The sequence below is a fragment of the Citrus clementina genome, unplaced genomic scaffold (genome assembly GCF_000493195.1).
Source record: "Citrus clementina cultivar Clemenules unplaced genomic scaffold, Citrus_clementina_v1.0 scaffold_6, whole genome shotgun sequence".
Taxonomy (NCBI): Eukaryota; Viridiplantae; Streptophyta; class Magnoliopsida; order Sapindales; family Rutaceae; genus Citrus; species Citrus x clementina.
Genome location: NW_006262139.1, coordinates 23,168,465 through 23,192,792, shown reverse-complemented (window position 1 = coordinate 23,192,792; position 24,328 = coordinate 23,168,465). Strand labels below are relative to the sequence as shown.

General features: G+C 31.9%; 1 protein-coding gene across 1 annotated transcript; it reads left to right on the top strand.

The window, feature by feature from the left end:
• The first annotated feature begins 15,778 nt into the window (after window positions 1-15,778).
• LOC18038615 (ribulose bisphosphate carboxylase small chain, chloroplastic) lies at window positions 15,779-17,063 on the top strand. The gene is made up of 3 exons (XM_006430716.2): window positions 15,779-16,041; window positions 16,162-16,296; window positions 16,568-17,063. The coding sequence occupies exons 1-3, from the start codon at window positions 15,859-15,861 to the stop codon at window positions 16,796-16,798; spliced, it is 549 nt and encodes a 182-aa protein (XP_006430779.1). The 5' UTR covers window positions 15,779-15,858; the 3' UTR covers window positions 16,799-17,063.
• Window positions 17,064-24,328: the final 7,265 nt, after the last annotated feature.

Sequence of the window (24,328 nt, the reverse complement as noted above, 5' to 3'; positions counted from 1 at the left end):
TTATGTAGTTAATAAGAGCCTCATTTAAAATTTAGTGAAATTTCTCTGTATTTAATTTAATTCGTCATGGAGTGCTTTGAAGAAAATTGTTAATTTCAATAAAGTTCTTAAATTTTATAAAATTTAAAAATTCAATTCAGATTCAATATACTTATGGTTTTATCTTTTTTTCAAATTTCATTTAACATTTTCTAAGCATAATCTAAATAATTGTTGATAATGTAATCGGAATTTACTTAATTCTTTTAAGAGTAAATTTAAATTCAATCATGAAAAAGATTATTCAAAATTGAACTGAGTCCAAATGTGCCTAATTAAGCATATATTATTAGAATAAGTTCAAAAGAATTGCAATTAGTAAATCAAAATTGTTATTATGTTTATGGATTAGGCTTGATCAATTAATTTTGATTTCTTTAGCATACTTTACGACACTAAATAAAGCAAACTCTATTTATGATTTCGTTTGTATTAATATCTAGTCGTGCATACAAAACATTGTATTTCTATTTGAAATAAAAAAAAAACTTATTTAGTAAATTAATAACCCAATTGTTTACTAACATGATTTGAATTGCTCAGTTACTGTGAACAACGATACAAAACTGAAATTTAAAAAAAAAAATAAGGGGTAAAATGGGAATTTAAAAAATGATGACAGGTGGATGAAAAGTTTCAAGAGAGCCATGCAAGTAGGTCCAAAAAAAAAAGAAGAAAGGAAGGAACAGAAGAGCGCGTGGCATGCACGTCAAAGGTGGCAGGGTGCGGTCGAATCGCCACATATCGGGGGTTGGGACGGGCCCACGGTGGAGGTCCCTGGTTTAAACAAGAAATGAAAAAAAATAAAGCTCCGGGTTTTCGGGAAGCCTTTGTGTTAATTAGTTCAAAACCGCCTTCGGCCAAAAACCGGTTGCCGGTTTCCGGGTTTCGGTTTTTGGGGACTGTGGGCGCACTACAAGACCATTAGCCAGCGGTTTTTTGGAGATCTTTGTTATTCAATGCTTATCCTTAAAGACACGACCCTAAACTTGGATTAGGTATTTGCATTTGTATATTAAGCTTTTTAACTTGATTAATGTTAAGTGGACTATACTAGTTCTAAGTAAATCTGTTGGCTTTAACTATGGGTAATGTCTTGTTGCCATTGTTTACAATTTTAAGTAAGTGTTTGTTTGATTGTAAGAAATGGAAAGGGAGTAACGTTTTCTTTTTAATGTCTAAACGAAATTATTTACAGAGAGTTGAAAAAAATTTCTCACATCTTAGACTACTAGTTGTTTTAATTTTTAATTTTTTTTAATGCACATATGCCCTTATCTATTAATCGAACGAGGTTAAAATCTCAAATGAATTACTGAAAATTAAACAAATATTTTTCTCGAAGCTATATATTTTTATTAGTCTACGTAATTTGTGTTTATGTATAAAAGCAATTAAACAAACCAACAGTCGTTGGATTAAAATTGAGACAATATCAAAAGCATCTGCTTAGATTTTTTGTATTGTTGTCCTTTTTTCTTTGTTGATATAATTTTATAGGCAATGTCCACGTGTCAACTCATATTAATTTATAATTATGCCCAAATTGCTAATAGATAAACTTGTTGTCCAAAACTATAAATCCATTAACATTAATTTATTCTTAAATTATATGGGTACATTGTATAATCGCATGTGGGTACTAATTCTTTAACATCTAATAGTTGTTAATACAATATTTAAATGAACAGGCGGCCGCGAAGAAATTGGAAGACGATGACTCCATCTCATACCACATAATTTCAAATTCATTTTTTTTCTCATGGCGAGAAAAGTGGGTACTTTTAATTACTAACTAGGGGAAAAAAAGAAAAAAGACTGAACGTTTTCCTTTTTTGTTTATTCATAAATATTAATAAATTCATTAGTGGAGCTGCTGTCCCATCGTTTCAAACTTTAACTTCTTTTGGCTTTTCTGGGTTTCACCAACTTTCTCCATTTGGATCATTTTAATACTACAATTTTTTAATAACCAACTTGCAGAATGTAGTGCGTGAAACTCCTGGATTTTCTGATACATTTATTATTTTATTGTTGTTTTTGTTTTCATAGCTTGGCGTCACCCACCATTCAATTTAATATTGCAAAAACTTTGTCAAAACAATAAAAATCTAATTTAATATTTCACTTGCATTTTTATCTCAACAATTGTCTGCCGTTCGGCGTTAATAAGTTATCTAACTTTAGAGGAATAATATAATTATATAATTTTATGCAATTTTTTTTGTGTACAAATTGATGTAGCATAATTGAATTAGTTGTATTAAATATCTTTTGATTCACATAATTTGTTTTTATTATTTTATATATTTATTCAACCAATGAGTTATTGTTAAATCAGTTTGTACAAAATAAATTTATATAAGAGTTTGTAAATATATCATCACTCATAACTTTATCTTCCTTCATATTAATAGTTAGACTCATCTCAACTGCTCAACTTTTTGAAGGTTTCATTAAATAATAATAATAATAAATAATAATAATAATAAGAGAAAAACTTTTTTATAGTTAGTTCATAAATCATCACGAAATTATCAAATTATCCATTTACGAGTCTTGTTAGAGTAACATCATCTTTAATTTGGCGATAATATAACTCAGCTCCTACCTTCGTTTATACATAATATATTTTAATATTTTCACATTTCATTGATTCATTCTATACTATGATATTATCATCTCATTTTGTCACATGTCTTGGCATAATAATTTTTGCGATTCTATCAAGAAGTTTGGATATCGATGCAAGCAGCTTACGGTTTTGGAATTTGCAAGAGGAGAGTAGAACGAGCTATGCATAAGACCAAATTTGACAGCCAATTGCCATCCTTTTTTTTTTTTTTTGTTGCTTCCCCCGTTTTCATTTTTATTAGCATAATATAAAAATCAATAGAAGCATCCAAACCTTTGTTGGATCATATTAAAATCTCTATAATAAAAAAACTATTATTCAACTTCAGCGATCTACATGACTATTTACGAAAATTACCTTTTGATTGGGCGATTCTCACACGTATCTTTTTTCTAAATTTAAAGATAGAAATTCAATTATTGCTAATAATATCTTGTGGAGTACATTTCTCAAATTTCGAATATTTATTTATTGAGAAAACATCACGAGTGAGGAAAATTTGAAAAAAATAAAAGAGAGAGAGACGCATACCTGCATGATACATACAAGAAAAGGACAAGAGTGTATGGCTAGAAAGTTCTGATTCTTCAGAACTTTCGGGGACACGTGGAAGAGAATGGGGAGAAAGATGGTGAAAAGCGCATGCAAGAGCGTCCAAAAGTAAAACTCCATGCAGGATGTAGGAGCAGCGCGTGGCAACCACGTTCAGAGTGTCAGAGAGTGGAATCTAAAATTTAGTTGCCACGTCATGTTGGGAAACGCCAGCTCTCCCGTTTGGTTCCTCTTACAGCTCCAGGTTTTTAGGAAACTTGTTTTTTTTTTTTGTTTTTCCTTTTAAATCCTTCGTTTCTGTTCTGTTTTTGTAAAAAACTGCCTTTCGATAAAACCTGCGGCTTGTTCGCTGGTTTTTATATGGCCACCGAAGTTTAGGAAATTGTGAATGTGACGCTCTTTGAATTAGCTCTTGGGAATTAAGGACTAATTCGCTTTTTAACTTCAATTTATTCAATTGGTTATCATAAGTATCACAAAATTCAATGAAGTACTAATTAATTGTACAATTTTCAAATTTTTTTTTTCAAAAACAACATAATTTTCGTTTTAATCGATTAATTATCATCATTGAAAATTTATATTACCAAACCTAATTTCTTGGACAAATTTCAAATCCAAAAAAAAAGGGAAATTTTTAACCTACCCACAAATAAATTGACATTTTGCATCGCGTCCCCAACAAATTTGACTTGTTGCACCGCGCCCTCAATTCTGTTATTTTCTCAGTTAAGTTAAACGGTGGATGGGTAAAATTGGAAGTTCATCCTTTAAATTAATTTTAATGGGAATTCTCTTTATTGCAATTGAAATGAAAAATCTTTAAAAAAATTAAAGGAAAAATAATAGTGGTGACAATGTACATGTAACAATAAATTTTTTTTATTGCAATTAAAATAAAAATCATAAAAAAAATTAAAGGAAAAATATTAGTGGTGACAAATGTATATGTAACAAGAAATTTTTTTTATTGCAATTGAAATAAAAATCTTAAAAAATTAAAGGAAAAATAATAGTGGTGACAATGTACATGTAATAAGAAATTTTTTTTATTGCAATTGAAAAAAAAAAGTCTTAAAAAATTAAATGAGCTAAAAATTTTGTTTTTTTTTTCATATAGAGGGGCATTTTTGTCATTCAATCAAAAGTTAGACGGAGCCGTTAGAAATAACTGAAAAATTAACGGAATTAGGGGCGCGGTGCAACACGTCAATTTTTTTTTTATGCGCGGTGCAAAATGTCAATTTATTTAGGGGTAGGTTAAAAATTTCCCAAAAAAAAAAAAATACAACCATCACCACTCAGTGGTGACAACTAAAGATTTGCCATGTGACTTCGAAGAAAAAGAAAGAATGGTAACTCTGCTAGGCTGTTTTTGCAAATGTTAATTTTCTTTTAACCCTGTGTTAAACAACATGGGCGGCTACTAAAAATTCGGAAAACCATCATCGCAATTCGCACAAAAGTAAAATCCTAGAAACTTTCCCCTACTGGGGCATATAAGTATATAACATTGCAATCATAATGCTGTACTGTGCATAATTTATTGTTCTTTTTTTTCTTTGACTCGACTTGCGGAATCAATTGTAAAATAATAACATTCTTCTAGCTTTCCTTCTACATTTTTAATGTTGTTTGTTCATAGATTCATCCCCCCCAAGATTATTCTTCAGATAATCAAGGAGCTGATTGGATTTAAATGGCCCACATCAATTGATTTGTTTAAATTAAGAATCTAATAATGATCTAGTAAAGTGGCTAATTTGATTAATTAAAATACCAGCAACTGTTCGTTGGAGAATCCAATAGGCTGAGGCTCGGGCCATTTGGTTGACAACCTTAACCGCCAATCTAGGTTCACATTTTAAAGGATCAATCAAATCTATTTTAATTGATTGCACATGTGTATTTGTATTAAAAAAAATAAGCTCGAGTGGACTTAACAACCCTCAATCATGTTGAACTCACTCCTCATCACTTCGTCAAAATGTTAACAGCTGAAATATTCATTATTTAAGATTTCTCTTCTTCATAGTTTACTAATTTTTCAAATGAAAAGGTGTAGAAACCATAATTATTTAGAAATAATTTAGATAAATTTAATCTTGTGAAAAAAAACCATGATAAATTTTGAATATATTGGTCAGAAGAGATATCAACCTATTCTAGATTATTGCATAAATCTATAAAATAAAATATAGCACTCAAATTTAAAAAAAAAATCCTAATTAATTTACCAACATTTTTTAAACATCACACAAAATGAGCTTTATAGAATTAATGTTTATACTACAATATGATGATATCATTATTCTTATAACTAATCAAATACTATAAATATTCAATCTGTTTTTTTTTTTTCTCTTAAATTTTATCTCCTCTTGAACTGGATGTTTAGTTTGGTGACCTCAACAAACAACTTGCCTCAAATTGGAATAAGCGATATTATGAAATACCTACTAAAATTTCCTGACATATCAATTCGTCACAATAGTTTTCCAACAATGATATTTTACCATCCAATATTTCCATTGTTATCATTTTACTACCAAAATCTTAACATTACCAATAAATTATTGGTGTGTCATAAGGTATTTAAGAAATTTTAAGCTAAAGTTGTTTTCCTAGTTCTTTTTCAAATTATTGTCTTTTTGTCAAGATATCTTATTTATGAGCCTTTTTTTTGTTTTCTTAATTGAAAATTTTACAATTAGTGTTAGAAAGCTTAGAATTCGATTTAGTGAATATTTCAATATAATAAAATTCTAATAATTTAAATAAACAAAATAAAGAAAGGCTCATAAATCGGATGTCTAAAAAAAATATGTAAAAAGAACTAGAAGAATAAGAAAATAATTTCAGTTTGAAATTTCTTAAATACTGTTATAACCTCAACAGTTTTTTAACAATGTTAGAATTTTGGTAGTAAAATAATAATAGCCGAAATATTTAGTGATAAAATATAATTATTAAAAGATCTTGATAATAAATTGACATATTAATAAACTTATAATGAATATTTGATAATATCCACTTGAATAAATATATGCATTCATCCTTTGGCATTTTGAGCGAACAGACACTAAAAAAGCATTCCTTTTTCAGGCCTAAAGCAAGCTTTTGCACATAACCCCCACCCAACCACAAGACACCAATACCATGCCCTTTTAGTTTTTACCCTTCATCTGAAGCAAAGGCCGAAGGACAAACAAAATAATAAACGTTCCCAATAATTATTAAAAGAAAAAAAAAAAAAAACCATGAAAGCAATTAAACGAAAGACATGCACGACGAGACACAGGGGACAGTAGGACACATGCAAACAGGAGAAAAGAAAAGAAGTTCCCAAAAATTCATGAGAAAAAAAGCTAAGAGACAGCGCGTGGGAAGATTGTCAGAGTCGCCACATATTATATTTGGGAAACGATACCGTTTCTTTGGTTACCCTTTTTCATTTTCTCATTTGCTCCCGGTTTCGAGGAAGTGCTTTTGGGCAAAACTAGTGTCCGGTTTACGGGTTTGTTCAGGTTTCTATGGGCGCATTTCTTTTTTTTTTTTTTTAAACACATTTCGATCAGGAAAAGATTGATATTTTTATTAGTGAAAATGAGTTATAAATATCGTAATATTTTATCTTAAAATTAAAAATTTTAATACATTCAAACTCTTAAAAATATTAGAATTAAAGCTCAAAGCTATCAATTCTCTCAACTTACATCTCCCGGCACTTTCACTTGAATTGGAGAAAATGAGATTATTGAAGAGGGCAAATGAAACCTCTATTTATAGAACAAGTAATGCCCAAAAAATCAACAGTGATGGACATTAAATAATATAATTTTTCTCTCAACTTTCTAATTTGGTGCCGAAATCAAAAGTTACATGCCCCCACTTATTATATCTTTCACTTACTCAACAACTTTATGTCAAAAGTAAAAAATTACATGCTAGCCACATGGAATTATTTGTCACATGCATGCACATGTTCAACAAGGGATACAAAACTCCTCAACGTTTTAAAAAAGACATTTAAACCTTAATTGTTAAAAATTTGGCTTGTTTAAATAATTAAATGATTAATATGGTAAATTTCCTTAATAATAACCTATAAATTTACTCAAAAACCCTCCTCCAAAAATCACAAAATGCATTGTTTTTTTTTTTTCGATGAGAAAACAAGCGTAAGTAAGTTTAGAAAATAAAAAGGCACAATAAGCTTAATAGTTAGAGATGCTTGTAACTGACGCAGGCTGCACAAATAGAAGAGTGATTCGAATTCTTGCAAATGGGGCAGTTACTGGCTTTCCCGTTCATCCTCTAATTTCTTGTTAACAAATCTATCTATTTATTTACAATTCTAATTGCTGCAGATTGGAACTAAAATTGGGGGACTGAGTTCTCTTGAAAGAAGAAATTACCGAGATTGAAGAAGCAAACCTGTTGATGTAGAGCGGCATGAACACCTGTTGATGAAGAAGAAGAAGAAAAAGAAGAATGAGCAATTGGAAAAACAATATATTAAATTGAATTTCCACAGCAAAATTCCAAACACTTATAAATAAGGTTATGCTCGCAATTTTATTAATAATTTATGGATAAAATGGAGCGTCAACACATTGACTTGTATAGTAGAAGAAGATAATGGTAATTATAGGTTGAAAAATAAATTTTCTATTAAAATTAACTGAATTTGTTAATAAATTGAGGTTTAAATATCTTTTTTAAAATGTTAGAGAGTTTTGTATTCCTTTCTATAAATATTTAGGGTGTATTAATCATTTTTCTTATTTTTATTGTTATATTCTCGACTTAGGCCATATACAAAGGACAACAAACTTGTATTACATGTGAACTTTGCTTTATGGAATAACTAGAAAGAAATATTTTTATTCGAAGCCAAGTCTAATTAACAAGACCGAATAAATTAATTAATTAGAAGAAGTATCGACAGAGAGCATTTTTCTTGTATAATATCCAGATTCCAACAACATAATAAGTCGTGTATGTTTGAGGGAAAAGTAGGAAAAGTAATAGAGCGTCACGTGTCAGCCAATGGAATGATATCAGCACAATCGGAGGTACCCTGCATAAATAGAGGTACCCTGCACAATTAGAGGTATCCCACACAAATAGAGGTACCCCATATAATATGAGGTACCCCATACAAATAGAGGTACCCCATACAGATAGGGGTACCCCGCGTAATAGGGGGTACCCCATGTAATTCGAGGTATCCAGAAAAGCGAATGCAAGAGAATCCACCGAAAATACCCGCCATGAGAAACGTCTCCGCCTCCTAAAAGATATTATTCGATTTTGTCAGAATAAGGTATCAAGAACGTCGTACCAAAAGGGGGGGACAGCCGCCTGCTACCTCTGCCAAAAGTAAATGACACTGTCCCAAGGACAGTGGTCCTCAGCCGCCTACCCGACAGTTACTGCAGAGGTACCCTGGACCACTCTCCAGCGCGCGCCACGTTTCCAAAGGATGAGATACGCCGCGAACATGCACATAACGGCCCAAAAATCATAAAAAGGTAAAAGGACGTTAGCCAAAAAGGGTATGCCACGTGGCAGCAGAGGTACTCCATATATAAAGGTGCCTAGGTTTCATTCTCCATCATGCTCTCATTCGCCCAAAAACACTCACACTCCAAAAAATAGGTTTTCTTCAACCTTAAACCCTAATTTACAGAGGGCTAGCTAGCTCTCTTTGCCATAAAAGCTTGAGTTTGCTAACTTGAGCGTCGGAGTGTGAACGCCGGGGTACCCCGGCTTCACCTCTAACCTCTATTTCACTGTTTTGCAGGCGTGAAGCTCATTTTGAAGGACACCTCTCTTGTTTCTGACCTTCCACCATTGTTACCACTCTCTCTCCCCTTCTCACCTCCCCCGAACTTCAGATACACCGCACCGCACACAATAAACTAGTGAGGTACCCCATCTCCCCCAAAAATATAAATTCATTGTTCAAGATTGATTTTGGATTTTCCTACCCCAAAATCAGTTGAAAACAGTGTACAATAATTATCACTTAATTTGAAATGATCATATACATCCGCATGTATAAATCAATATATGTAATTATATTCACTTAGTTGATCGCATAACATGATAGATAAGAGTCACACTTAAAAAGGGTGACAAATTTTTCCAATCCACGGACATACTATTTGAGCCTATCTTTGTATCCTCAAAAATCAATCGAGTCCGTCGGTCAAATCGACCTTTTGTTTTATTTTTGGACCTTGGATTAAACTATATATTATATTTTGGAGCAAAAAAAAAACTGGGAACCGCCAACTGATGCGTGGATGGGCTCACATTTTTCCTTAAAGCCGGAGAATTGGGGGGCTCCAGTTGCTATGATCGTTATCTAGAAAATGGGCGGCTCTCTGAGAATTTGGAAGCCAATAATTTTCCAATTCTGTTTGAGCTACCTTCCCATTGTTTTGTAATTTCCGTGTCTAATGTAAAGTTTCTTTTTTATATTTTAATTTCAATTTGACTTTGTCAATTACCAATCAATGCTTTGGTTTGACTTTCTGGCGCCACGTACGCTTGCCTGCCCAGTTTTATCTTATGCTTTGTAGGGGGAGGAAAAAAAATAGTTCCCATCTCATCAGCTTCCATAGATTAAGATAAACTTTTGATATTTAATATTTTATTCGTTATAGTAAATCACACATTGTTTCGAGTCAAATGGTATTTTGAGCCAGTTGAATTCAATGTCGGCAAATATGAATCCGGTTCAAGTTTCCAAGTTCAACTTTATACTTTGTGACCAATAAGTATTGGAAATATTGATAAAGTTTAAATAAAATTAGCTGAAATATGGAATTTGGATGTAGTGTTAAGTTGAATTATATTAAGTTTTCAATAATTTATTGTCAAACGTGTGTTTTTGTATTCGTATAAGATTTATATGTAAATTACATATTAATTTTTATTCAACAAGTATTAATTACAATATTATTTTTTAAAAAAAGTTCTCACAAAGCTTAATTCAACAATGATCTAAATCCTCCTTCGATATATAATATATTTTAATTTTGTCAAAATGAATGCTATGTGTGACACCATAATGAAGCATGTAGATATATGATAATCAAACTTGTTATATAACTATAATTTATCAAACGGCTTGTAAGATATGAATTTGAGCCTAACGTTATATATCAATAACTAACCCAAATTCATTAACTAGCTCAACTTCATGTACTTGTAGAGCGTGAACATTCAAACTACATTATGACCTCTTATATCAAGATTATGTTATCTTGTGCTCCAAGAATATATAAGTTAAGAAATTAAAAATGAAAAGTTAATATGATCTTTCATATATAATCAAAATAATAAAAAATTTAAACAATTAGATTCATGAACAGAACTATTGTCTTGATCATATGAATATTACATTGAGTATTTTTAAATTTTAACTGTAAATATATCGTTTTGACAACAAGTTAATGCAACCAATGAATAAATTAACACTCACACACACAATTCAATATGCCGTTTTGAAAACAATTTAATGCAACCAGCAAATAAATTAACACTCACACACACACTTCAATATGTATCCTTCACTATGTGTGTGTGTGCGCGCATGACTTCAAATTAATTTTTTTTTTTTTGTTTTAACCACGAGGTATGCTGGGAAGGACCCCAATTATGGGAGACACCTTTAAGCCCGTACCACAACTCAGATTAGAAGTCCCCGCTCGAACCGGGAGGCACATGTTCTCCCAACAAAGGCGACTTCCCTGCGACTCAAACTGGGGAGCAAACCCAGTCAAGCCACTTAAGGGGACTCCATTACCAGTGGAGCCAACACTTTGTTGGTCTTCAAATTAAAATTTCTAACTACATAATTAAGCATTTGTAAAATCTTTAACAAACTTACAATTTTATTGAGATGATGCCTTTGTCTCGGCCTCTTGGGTACTTGTTTAGCTCTCATTTCCAAGGTGCATTGTTCCATATTCCCTAGGCCTTACATCTTTAAATTGATTTCAAGTCATCAAAGTCTTTCAAGTCTACAAACAACAAAACCTACATGCATCTTCTAGCTACCACGAAATAAAATTAAACATGCATGCTAGAAAGAACTCAGTTTAAACAAATTCAATAATTCCACCCATTTCAGGCTGTAAAAGTTGATATATACGAGAAACGAATAAAGAATTATTGTTGAATATTTATCCTTAACTAATTAGCTGCTATATAAATAAATATATATATATATATATATATATAAAATCAAAGTAAAGCTTTAATTAGTTTACTTAAGATTTGATTTTGCGAGACCTCGTTAATAACGATGCCGGAGGAGCAATTGCACCTAACTTGTTTTCCGAGATGGACGGACTTATATCTTCGACTCCTGTTGCATCTGCTGCTAGAACAAGAAACGATATGGACGTGAATTGAGTGTACTCGTAATAATAGTTAATAGTAATAATAATTTTTTTTTTTATAAAAAGGATTAATTGATAACATATGAGTTCCTAATTTTTAATAAAACAACAAATAAATGTTAAACTAATGCACGTCCGCCCCCATATGAATTAAGTCTAAAATTAGTGTACCATTACATCTCCACCAAATGAATCAACAATTTAGCTATTATTTCAACAGTTTTGTTTGGATGGTGCCACCCAATTCTTGGAAGAAAAGGTAAGAATGTGAAATTATTTACAAAATACGTCATCATATTATTATTATTATTATTCCATTGCTTATCTTAAAAGAAAGCGCTGAACTAGACGCTTATTAGCCCAATTCTAAAGTGACTCAAAAAAAAAAAATTCGAAGTTTCAGGAAATTTTGAAGGAATCCATGAAAAAGCATTCATACCACCAGAGGTATCGTAATCATCGCAGCCGCCTCCGATTGAAGGTGTGCAACGATAAATGCAGAAGAAGAAGCAATCGTAAGAACTCACATGCAGATCATCATGACAGTATCTTTTACATCCTCCGAAGGCTTCAAATATGGCTTCCGCTTCTCGGATCCCATTGCTCAAAGCTACAACAATTAAGCACCATACAAGCAGTTTATTAAAAGCACTTCTTCCGATATTGTAAGCCATGTTTGTTTATCTTTAACAGCTAATAGATAGATATGAGTTTTTGTTATGCGAATTTGGGTGCAATATATATATCCTGCGCAGTATTGGTTATGAAGTTATTTAGGTTTGTTAAGATGTTGTTATCATTTTAGCTGTAAAGATTCAACTTATATGTTAGTTTTGCAAAGCTCAGCCAGCAGTGGTTACAAAAAAAAAAAAAATGTTAAAACCAAATATATACACACACTTGTGTATAAAGTCTTTTTTGTTTTGACGATTTAAGTCTGTTAGTGGTATGGTTAAGGTTGCTAATGGAATTTGTGAAAATAAAAGATAGATTTAATGAAAAACTGGAAGTTAATTCGGACGATGCGGCTAAATCAACAGCCTATAATTTCTGTTTATTGTTTTCTAATAAACCGCAATTAAACATCTGGAGAGGCAGTGACTACGTATGTGCGCACGATCACCACCATGTAATTGCTAGTTAAGCTACACGTAGCATACATGTATTAATTATTTGTGGTACTTTTTAAGAAGAAGAAGAAGAAGAAGTCTACCCTCGTATGTAATTAGGATCCCCACAGCAACAGTTCCCATGATGGGACCTGCTATTGTTGTTGTGTGTGGCGTACGTTACGATTAACGTAACGTAGCACCAGCCATATAATTATATTAGGAGATTTAAATATCTTCCCACTAAAATTAGAGAGTGGACGTCAATGATCATACCATGCAACATTCCAAATGATTTAAATCGGCTTGTCAAAATTCAATTGATTTTTGAGTTAACCAGTTATTATAAGATATGTTCGAAAAAAATGTGATGTATTCATCAATTGAAGGAAAAATATTTATAAATTGTAAAAATTATTGGTTATAGAAGAAGAATGTCACACTGGGTAATTTTGCCACTATATATTAGGGATGGAAAAAATCCTCACGGGGACGGGTACCCTCGGGGATTTTCCCCATTCGGGGAGGGTATGAGGATAATTTCATACCCAATTTCTTATTCGGGGAAGGGATGGGAAAATTTTTTTACCCAATTTCTTATTCGGGGAGGGGACGAGGATGAGGTGGAATCCCCATCCCCTACCCATTTCCCTATTTTAATTTTTAATTTATTTTTAATTTTTTAAAATTACTAGTAAATAAATAATAAAATTTGAATTATAAAATTATAAGTATTGGTAAAAATAAAAAATATCAAAATATTTATATTATTAAACTTTTAGGCCTAATTAACTAATTAAAGTCCTAAATTTTTATTTAGGACATTAAAAAACCGGACATATTCTATTAGCCCAAAACTTTTGTTTTAATTTTAATATTCATTAAATATTTTAAACTTAAATCTATTTTTTATTTATCTTAAATCTATTTTTTATTTATTTTTAGATGTTATAATTGCCCACAGTAAATCACAATTTTAATATCTAATCTAATCTAATATTTGCTCTTGATTTGCTACGACTTAACTATTGTGCTGTAAAATGAATAATCCACATTTATAAAGTGCCCACGCCACCATTGAAAAGTTAATTTTGAATCTAAATTTGATTTTATTTGTAACAATTTTGTATTAGGCTATTAATTTGTTCATGATAGTTTGTATCCCCTGCATGCTGCGTTACTTACTAATTTAATGTATGTGACTTTTGTAATGGATATTAATATAAGATATATTTTGAACTTTACTTTTATTTGAATTTTTTATTTTAATATGATTAACTCAAAATCGAAAATAAAAAAATGTATTAGTTATTCGGGGATCGGGGACCCTCGGGGACCCTCGGGGATCCCCTATTATTATTCGGGGAAGAGATGAAGATTCTCTTAAATAATTTTGACGGGGACAGAGACATACGCAAAATATCAGAAATGGGTACGGAGAGATTGGTCCCCTCCCCTCCCCTCTCTATTGCCATCCCTACTATACATGAATCTAACGGCGGTATTCATGATCTGTTACTATTTACTGATAATGTCGATTTTATAGCTCCTAACGAATACATTTCTTACTTTAGCCCTACCAGTTTGCCTAATAAATGTAATTTAAATGCATCTAAATATTCCCAAAAAGAAAAAAGGCATCTAAATGGCAATTGGACTGGTCTCATCCATGGTCCACATTATCCAAATCTAAATGGATTGGTCTAAAACAGATTTGAATTGAATTCTAGAACCAAGATGAATTTGGAAGAGGTATGGACTTAAGATTTTGGATCCAGATCCATATTAAAATTAGTGGGCCTTTTAATTGTCGTTTTATTCTAAAAATATTTAGCTATCTATGATTTACTATTTTGACAATCAACACAAACTTTTATACTTCACTTATTAAAATCAAAGCCACACTAGTAAGTTACAATATTCATGGTTACAATCTTTGTTTTTTTGCTCAAAATTTTGTTATCATCAAAGACTCAAAGTCACACTTATAAGTTACAATATTTATAGTTATAATCTTTATTATTATTATTTTTTTAAAAACTTTGTTACTCTTTTACTTTTCTTTTTTGGGTTTTACAGTTTATTAAAGATGAAGTTTGTGCATTTTCTTTTATATAATCTATCAAAAAAATTATTTAACTTGCTGAAAATTTCAAGTTGATAAATTCATGATAGATATGAAGTAGGTTTAGAATCTTTATTATTATCATTATAGATTTGGATATAGAATAAAAAATACATATCCATGTAAATTTGGAGTAGATACAAATCTATATTTTTTTAATCATAAATCTAAATTTAGAGCACGATAGATCTTACCCTTATCCACCCACTACCATCTCTTATCTACCAATTAACTTGATTTATTTATTTTTTTTTTTTGGTCTGAACCACGAGGTGGTCCTGAGTAGGCCCCAACTGTGGGAGGCACCTTTAAGCCCGTACCACAACCCAGAATAATCCCCGCTCGCACCGGGTTGGCCCATAAGGGGTAAAGTGCTGGCCAAAGTGGTGACTCCATACGAGAGCGGGGCTTGAACTCCTGACTTCTCTTAAGGAGTGAGAGTGCCGAACCACTCACACCAACCAACTTTGGTTAATTAACTTGATTCATTTACCTTACCCTTTATTAATTATTTTTTGAATTAAAAAATGAAGAAGGAACGGCCATAAAGTTTCCCCATGACTGAACGTTCAGATTTTTTTGAAAGGCTTTGAATAGAGGAGAGGAATGGAGGGCACAAAATCATACAAAAGAAAGACTGACAAGGAGAAAAAATGAAGCCAACGAACGATCATCACACAGTCACGTACTCCATTGGATGGGATAAGATAATGGACCTTGTCCACGTGGCACTGTCATTGTGGTGCTTAATGATAAGGCTAACATTCAAAAATTTTTGTTTCCCCTATGTGGTCATTATGATGCGATGTCATCGCTTGGCGAATCCAACGTTCCGAATTAATCCGAAATCTGGTTCAGAAATTTCTGTCCATAAGATATGAGATAGCCTGACTGTATCATTATATAAACCAACTGGCCACCGAGCATCCTCCTATTAAGTAAAAGAACTTGCAAAGCTAGAAGAAGGAGCAAGTACCAATGGCTTCCTCAATGATCTCATCGGCCACCGTTGCCACCGCGAACCGCGCCAGCCTTGCTCAGGCCAGCATGGTCGCCCCCTTCACCGGCCTCAAGTCTTCTTCTGCTTTCCCAGCAACCAAGAAGACCAACAATGACATTACTTCCATTGCAAGCAACGGCGGAAGAGTCCAATGCATGAAGGTCATCATCATAATCATACAAGAATTCATTTCTTCTTTTGCTTCTTTAAATTGACGGCTTTCTTCTTTTAGCTCTCAATTATGTTTTTAATTAATTTTCTTGTGAGCTTGTATGTTACAGGTGTGGCCACCAACTGGCTTGAAGAAGTTCGAGACTCTCTCATACCTCCCGCCACTGTCCGATGAAGCTTTGCTCAAGGAAATCAGTTACCTTATCCGCTCCGGCTGGATTCCCTGCTTGGAATTCGAGTTGGAGGTCATTTCTCTCTCTCTCTCTCTCTCTCTCTCTCTGTCTCTCTTAATATATACTATTATTTTGACGGAACCTTATCTATGTGCTTTAGGAGAAAAATTACACATGTCATGAATCTATTGGTCAGAGATATCCATTCAATATCAAAACCTGCATTAACAATTGCTTACTTAAAATCTAAGCTTTTGGGTTATAAGCGGATTTTATCAGGCAAATGGGTGGTGATATTTGATTTTTTTTTTTTTGTTTTTTCTATTGGGTGGCGTGACTGCAGAAAGGATGGGTGTACCGTGAGCACCACAGGTCACCAGGATACTACGATGGACGCTACTGGACAATGTGGAAGCTGCCCATGTATGGGTGCACAGATGCAACCCAGGTTTTGAAGGAGGTTGGGGAGGTCCAGAAGGAATACCCACATTCATTCGTCCGAATTATCGGATTTGACAACAAGCGTCAAGTGCAGTGCATCAGTTTCATTGCTGCCAAGCCACCAGGCGTCTAGGTTCCCAATTAAATTTGTGTAACCACCCATGCAATATTGTTGATTATTATTATGTGTAACCCCCATAATGATCATTCGATCAATGGGGGTTCGGTTTGCGTTTAATTTGTACTTAGGCTGCTGTTGCTGCTGCTCAAACTTTTTTGGTTTTCTCCCCGACTTTGGCTTTTTTTTTTTATATATATTTTAATAATTGAATCCTTTGTTTTCAGTTTCATTAATCTGGGTCTCGGATGTTCAGTTTAATGAGTGAGAATTACTGGAATTAAAAGAGTAGTTTTATGATTCTTGCCAATCATCTCTATCATTCGTTGGTCATAATTTCTCTGTTGTGGAGCTGTAGGTATTGAGCACCCAATTGAAGAACAATCAAATTATAAATAATAAATACAAATGAACCCTCAAAACCTGTGCCGGATTCCAAGCTCCTTGGAGAATCGATCGTTTTAATTTGGATAGCCAAACGTATTATTCATGAAGATGATGAAAATGCTCTGCAATTTTCAGTGTGTTACCTCGTGTCATGACCTGCAAAATGTCCAATTATAAACAAAAAGAACATCTGATTCTTTGAAGAAATCAAAATCTTCGGCCAATGAAGGAACGGTTCATTCACTTTCTTTTGCGTCAATTTACGCTCAGAATTCAAACCCAGATTATAATTAAGTAAACATATTAAATTGAGGATTAGTCTCACTCCAAAAACTAAGATTAGTTTTTTAACAGCCTGAGCCACTTCAGTGGACATGCTACTTTAGTTGATTTAAATTGGACCAAGAACTCAAATCTACATATCATAAAGATAATTAAGTTTGTCCTGTCAGTGGCTTACTTGTTTTTCATCATTTATCAGCCCCAAGTTAGATAATTAAGTTTGTCCTGTCAGTGGCTTACTTGTTTTTCATCATTTATCAGCCCCAAGTTTAGTGGATCATGTTTTATCTAAACAATCTTCAAAAAGTGTGCCCATAGGTCAGTGATGAATCTTCGATAGCTACACTTGTGGACATCCCTTTAACTAGATAAAGTTGGTGATAAGAAGAACTGTATGCTTTCTTTAGTCTCTCTTACTGCATTGATTATAAATTATCTCCGATGCTTGAAATGTTTCACACTCACACTCTTGATTCAGAACATTTTGCTTCGCCTTCCCGTCAACGAATGAAGTCTTTGGCAACAGTGTAAGAGAGACGAAAGCAACTCCTTGATGTTAGTTTTTCTTCTTGTAAACAGACCATTAGATTGAAATGAAAGGATATCAAAAGGTCATTAAACTGACACATAGGAGTCAAGCTCAAGTGGTAAGTCCGTCAAGGGGGTGGATCAAGAGCCCTCTAAAATTATACTTAATTTTACATTAATTTCAAGCCTTTAGATTTAAAACATATCAACGGTGAGGATTTAATAGATTAAATGACATTAATTTTTTTTATTTTTTATCATTAATACAAGCTTTCTCTCTCCTCTCATCCATCTTCTTCCCCAACGCTTACTCTCCTCTCAGGGGCCCTTAAGTGATAGCCCCTGGACTATATCTAACTATATCAAAACCACGCAGGGGCCCTTAAGTGATGTCTGATTCTGTCAAGGCCACCAGCAGCTAACGATGAGGAAAGCAGGGGGTGCCACGTCAAATTCCACTAAACTATATCCTTTGATCACTTCGAGCGAGGGGATCGACCTTCAAATTTGCCAAAGCCTGAAAGTTTTATCGATTGATTGCTTGAGAAAATAGCTTTGCCTCGATGACATTACAATTTATATAAGTAGTCTTAAAGGAGTAATCCTTGTCACAGTAGAATAGAAAGCCGGGTTGTAATGGTAACGCTTTTCAATTTAGAATTTGCTTTTATCTTGTATGAGTAGATACATTGCTTTAAAGTTAAGGGAGCAGGTGTTGACCAATCCAATCAAGGGGTCGGTTATGAGCTGCCTATTTAGGGGTGGGCGCGGTTCGGTTCCGTTTGGTTTTTTATTAAATTTTTCATAATCGTTCGATTACGATTATTTTAAAATCATAATCGCGATTAATCAAATTACCGAAATAATCAAATACTCGATTAATTGAAATAATTCGGTTCGGTTCGGTTCGATTATTTCGATTATGGGCCTATTGGGCCTATTTTGGGCTTTTTAAAATTTAAAACCTTAAATTAATAATAAATAAACCCAAATTGATAAAAATATGGGATTTGTATAATGCTTTACAATGCATAAGATAGTAAAAATATTAAATAAGGGCTTTGCACCCCAGTTTATATGTACGCACAACACTTCACTAGTACATGATACTTTTCCACAAGTTCACCCCACGAGGGGATCAAGCAGCCAAGAATGCACAAGCTGGAGGAATGAGGTTAATGGCAAACAAACTATGTAGGTACAACCAAAAGCCGCTGTGAAGATATCAGAATTAGATGACAACCTTAATTAACAAGCTTTACTACACCTGTATGGACAGTAACAATAGCTGCAGCTATTCTAAGTTTTGGATTCCATCCCCAAATGATGTCAACAGAGGTGCAATATTAGATGGTCTAGGAACAAGTCTCCGTTAAGTATGCAAAAGGATCTGAAGACACTAATGCGAAAATAAAAAAAAAATGGAGCGAAATGCGGTGCTACAAAGACATTGATGTTCCTGAACATTTACTTTTCATTTGTTCTGTTGTAGTTGTAGTAATAGGTATATCTGTAGCTGCTACGTAGGCCTTAGGCAACAAATGCCATGAACATGAACCTAGTGACTTTTTGTGTGTGCGGACTTGAACTTATCTACATTTCTATATCACAAAAGAAGACTACACAAGCAGATAGCCAGATACTTGTGAAAACAAAACACTTCAAATGGTCAATATCACTAAGTCACTTCCCAGATCTGAAAAAAGCCTCCATTCTACTTCGACTCAACATTATCATCACTTAGAACATCAACTTACAACAAGCCATCACAACACATACACAAGAAATTTAAATCACAGCAGAATAAGTTGAAATCACAAGGCACAACCAAATGAATAATTTGCATTCCAGCAAAATTTAAGTTCGAAAAATGAATTAAGGTTGCGATACACAGCCTGCTGGGGAAAGTGGCCCTTCCATGTTGCCCATCACGTGGTGAAAAGAAAAAGAAAAAAAAAAGAGTGAAAGAAATGAAGAATCAACTCACAAGTTGTAGCTTTGTGGAGATCACGATATTTCCAGATGACAGCGACTGCGGCGACGAGCAGCAGCGACGGGCAGCGGCAGCAGCAGCGACGAGCAGCGGCAGCAGCAGCGACCAGCAGCGGCAGCAGCAGCGACCAGCAGCGGCAGCAGAAGCGACCAGCAGCGCGGAGACAAGCGACGGGGACGAGATTCTAGCGGCTGAAGGTCACGAGTTCAGTGGCTCAAGATCAGAACTCAGAACTGAAGGAATCTGAAGTGGACAATTGGTTTAGAGAATTAGAGTCACTAGGCTTAGGGATTTCGGATTTCGGTTTATTTGATAATCGGTTCGGTTTTTCGGTTTTTTTTAAAAACCGAAAACCGAACCGATTGGTTTTATTATTTTTACTATTTTATTTATTCGGTTTTTTTAATGTAAAAAAACCACAAAAAAATCGAACCGAACCGAATAATTCGGTTCAATTTTTGATTAATCAGCTTTTTTTACCCAACCCTATGTCTATCTGTCTATTTAAGTATGTTGACAATAAGAAAATTATAACATTTTATAAAGCCGTAAGGCAATTTCTTTTATTATTTCTTAGCTTACAGAAACACTAATGTATGTATATTCGATAATGTTTTTAAGTGTGTGCCATAAGATTTAATCAATGGTACACAATATTTGTAGTAAATAAAAATAATGGTAAACGGTTAACAAGTGGAGAATTTTGTAAACTAACTATGACCACCCTTAGAGCTTGAAATAATTTTACTTAAATAACAATTTTATTTAAAATTATTTTTCAATCCTCCTTTAAATTTGAAATGTGATAATCTTTTTTAAATAAATCTTCCAAAATCTATTACCATTAAGTATAAAATATAAAGGTAGGTTATTTAACACAAATCAAATAAATAAGTTGCAATTGCAAAATTTATATATGATATAATAGTAATAAATAACACAACTAAGTACATATACTTAAGTAAACGTCATAGTTACATCAATAAACTTATTGTTGAGATTGCTTGTAACATAAAAATTACTTGATCACACATGTTTTAATAAAATTGAATATCGTATATTAAAATACTCATTATTTTATATAATATTAAGGGCCATTGTATAATTGATCATGAAATATGTATTATTTTTAACACCCATTTAACATATTTATTCTCTAAACTTTATATTTATCTTACAATTAATATCCTTACATGGTAGGAATTTTAAGTTTTATAAGCCTATATGTTTTCATTTTATTTTCAAATATCACTTTGTTAATTTCATAAAAGTTAAATCTAATATATATTCCTAATGAGTTTTAGTTTATGAATCATGAAAGATTATTTTATTGATATCTTTTGATTGTAATTATAAAATTTTATGTTATTAAGAGTCATTACTTTTGTTATGATAATTAATAGTGACAATAAATAAAATATTACCTCCAATAATATTTACGTGGGAAAAAAAGTGAAAGAAAATCATTTATATTTCTAGATTTTTATTGACATGGTAGGAAATTATCTCAGCCTTATAAATTTAACTTTCACAAGCTTGTTTTCATTTTATTTTCAAATGTCACTTTGTTAATTTCATAAAAGTTAAATCTAACATATATTCCTAATTAACTTTAGTTTATGAATCATGAAAGAATATTTTATTGTTATTCTTTGATAGTAATTATAAAATTTTTATGCTACGAAGAGTCATTACTTTTATTATGATAATTAATAGTGACAATAAATAAAATATTACATCAAATAATATTTAATGGACAAAATGAGGAAAAAAAAGCATTGTATGTTTTTATATTTCCATTATAAAGATATGGTTTGGGATACTTTAACTTAAAATTTTGGCACAATATTTGAGCCAATAATATCTCATAGTCTAATGGTTGATATTGAAAGTCAAAGCAACATTTCATAATGTTATATCCTCCACCATTGAATTGCATGAAATAAATAGTTTAATTTTTTGATAAAATTTTAAATCAAAATATTTCTCACTCTATAGTTATATAGACATATATATTTTTCAATAATAACTGGTGAATAAAATATTTCTCATTTGTTGTGACTCATATAGTATTATTAATAAAACACATATAAAATAGTTTATTGCAATGCTTTCCATTATCATTATTGTTTAGATATTAATGGTTTGTAATTAAATTCATACAATACAAATTATTACAAGACTTTGTGTTAAATAACCTACTTGATCTTATATTTTATACTTAATGGTAACTGATTTTGGAATATTTATTTAAAAGAGATTATCATATTACAAATTTAAAGGAGGGCTGAAAAGTAATTTTAAATAAAATATACTATTTAAGTGAAATTGTTTCAAACTCTAAAGGTGGTCACAATTATTTTACAAAAATTATCCACCCACTTGAACGGTTACTATTATTTTTAAATTATTTTTTTAGTACAAATATTGTATACCATTGATTAGATCTAATGGTTCACAATTAATACATTATTGATGCTGTAAAAAAATTTACAGCATCACAAAGGAACCCCATATATATATATATATATATATATATATATATGAAAGCTCATATTACAAATGCAAGCTTAGAATATTGAAAATACCGCACTTTAGAACTTAAACAAGAGTTACGCTATTGGCACCCCTCCATATCTCTTTTGAAACCCCTCTTGTTTTGAATTTACAAATCTGTCCTTTATATTTTAAATTACATTAAAATTACAATTTATCTAATTAAACCTATGTACCTACGTTTTCTTTGTCTTTTTATCTATTATAAACTCATTAAATCTACAAAATTTGAAAAAATAATGAATTGTCATGGAATAAGAATTTGATCTAAATATAAACTAAGTTTTTTGTGAAATTTGTTTACTTGGGCCAAGTTTTTCTTTCATATATGCATTATTTGTCTTTATATGTACACTCCAGTTATTACCTGCTAAGAAAATAAAGAGAGATGGGAATAAAAATTAAAAATTCGTGAATGCTATAACAAAGAAGAAATTGAAAGTGGTTTGAAATGAGAGAGAGAGAGAGAGAGAGAGAGAGAGAGAGAGCCTAATAATTTTTTTTTTCAAACTACTAACACATGGTTTATTAAGAAAGTACAACAAATGAAGGTTATTTTAAGAATTAAAAAAAAATATATGCATAAAGGGGGGTTTGAAGAGAATGTTAGAGGTGTGCTAATATTCCAACTCCTTAAACAAACTACAAAATTAAGACTTCTTACCATTTAACTATAACATTAAGGCATTTCTTGTTCAAGACCATATTGACCTAGCATCCAAATGCCGAATTGCTCACAGGAATTTAGCAAAAAATCATTCATACGGATGTAGGTCATGTCAAGTAATTAGAGGCTTAGACTACACTTGTGAATTATTTTTATAAGTTCATTGAAAATTAATTTGTTACCAATTTAAGTCAACGCTTAATTACGCGTCTTAATTTGTCTTATCCAAATTGAAAAAAAAATTGTTTCTCGCGATAAATTAATAGAAGAATACGAGAATTCTCATCTATACGAAAAATTGAAATGCTCGGGTTATATGAATGAATGACGTTCCATATACTGATATATACGCACAGACTCATCGAGATCTCATCCTTTGTCCCATGATATTGGAAGTATTATTTTTTTTCTTACTATAGTTAAAAACAGTTAGGTATTCTCTTTGATAAAAATTTTTTATTGTAATTAAAAATTTTTCCCATGTCGGTCATTTTTTTAACTAAATAAAATCACTAAAAACATGGTTTTTGTTTTGTTTTTTCTGTTACCTAAAGGCATATAGAAAGTAATATTTAACGGTATTCTTTCGTTAATTATTTGTCTAATAAATTGATCCATATATGATTTTGTACATTTATAACAATTTATGATTAACGTATTTTAACTATTTTTACAATCTTATCTAATAACATTAAGATAGAATATCATGGTTCCTATGTCATTACCCTTATTAATTAGTTGACGTACATGCCCATTAACATGTTTTTCCATTGAATTATCGACATTTCACGCAATCACTGACCAAAATATAATTCAAAACCCCATTTCAATCTCCATATTTGAAGGTTGCTGCGAGAGAATATATGTTGGATTAATTTAACCTGTGTATATGTATATGCTGTAATCAATGTCCCCTTATATGTCAGCAGCAAAGAGATTGAATGTGCTAGTTAATTAATTATATAATTACCAATTAAAGCATATCTAAATTCGCATTTCGACACAACAAAACACTATTTATAACCCAACTACATGCACTGATACACTAGCTTGCTAGCTACATATGTTTAGTTACATATATACTCAAAACATCATACTGACTTATTAATAAAGACAGAGATTCTCTTCTATA

Coding starts and splice junctions, on each gene's coding strand:
- LOC18038615 (XM_006430716.2), top strand. CDS start 15,859: ATGGCTTCCTCAATGATCTCATCGGCCACCGTTGCCACCGCGAACCGC. Junction 16,042..16,161: donor GAAGAGTCCAATGCATGAAG/GTCATCATCATA, acceptor TGTATGTTACAG/GTGTGGCCACCAACTGGCTT. Junction 16,297..16,567: donor GCTTGGAATTCGAGTTGGAG/GTCATTTCTCTC, acceptor GCGTGACTGCAG/AAAGGATGGGTGTACCGTGA.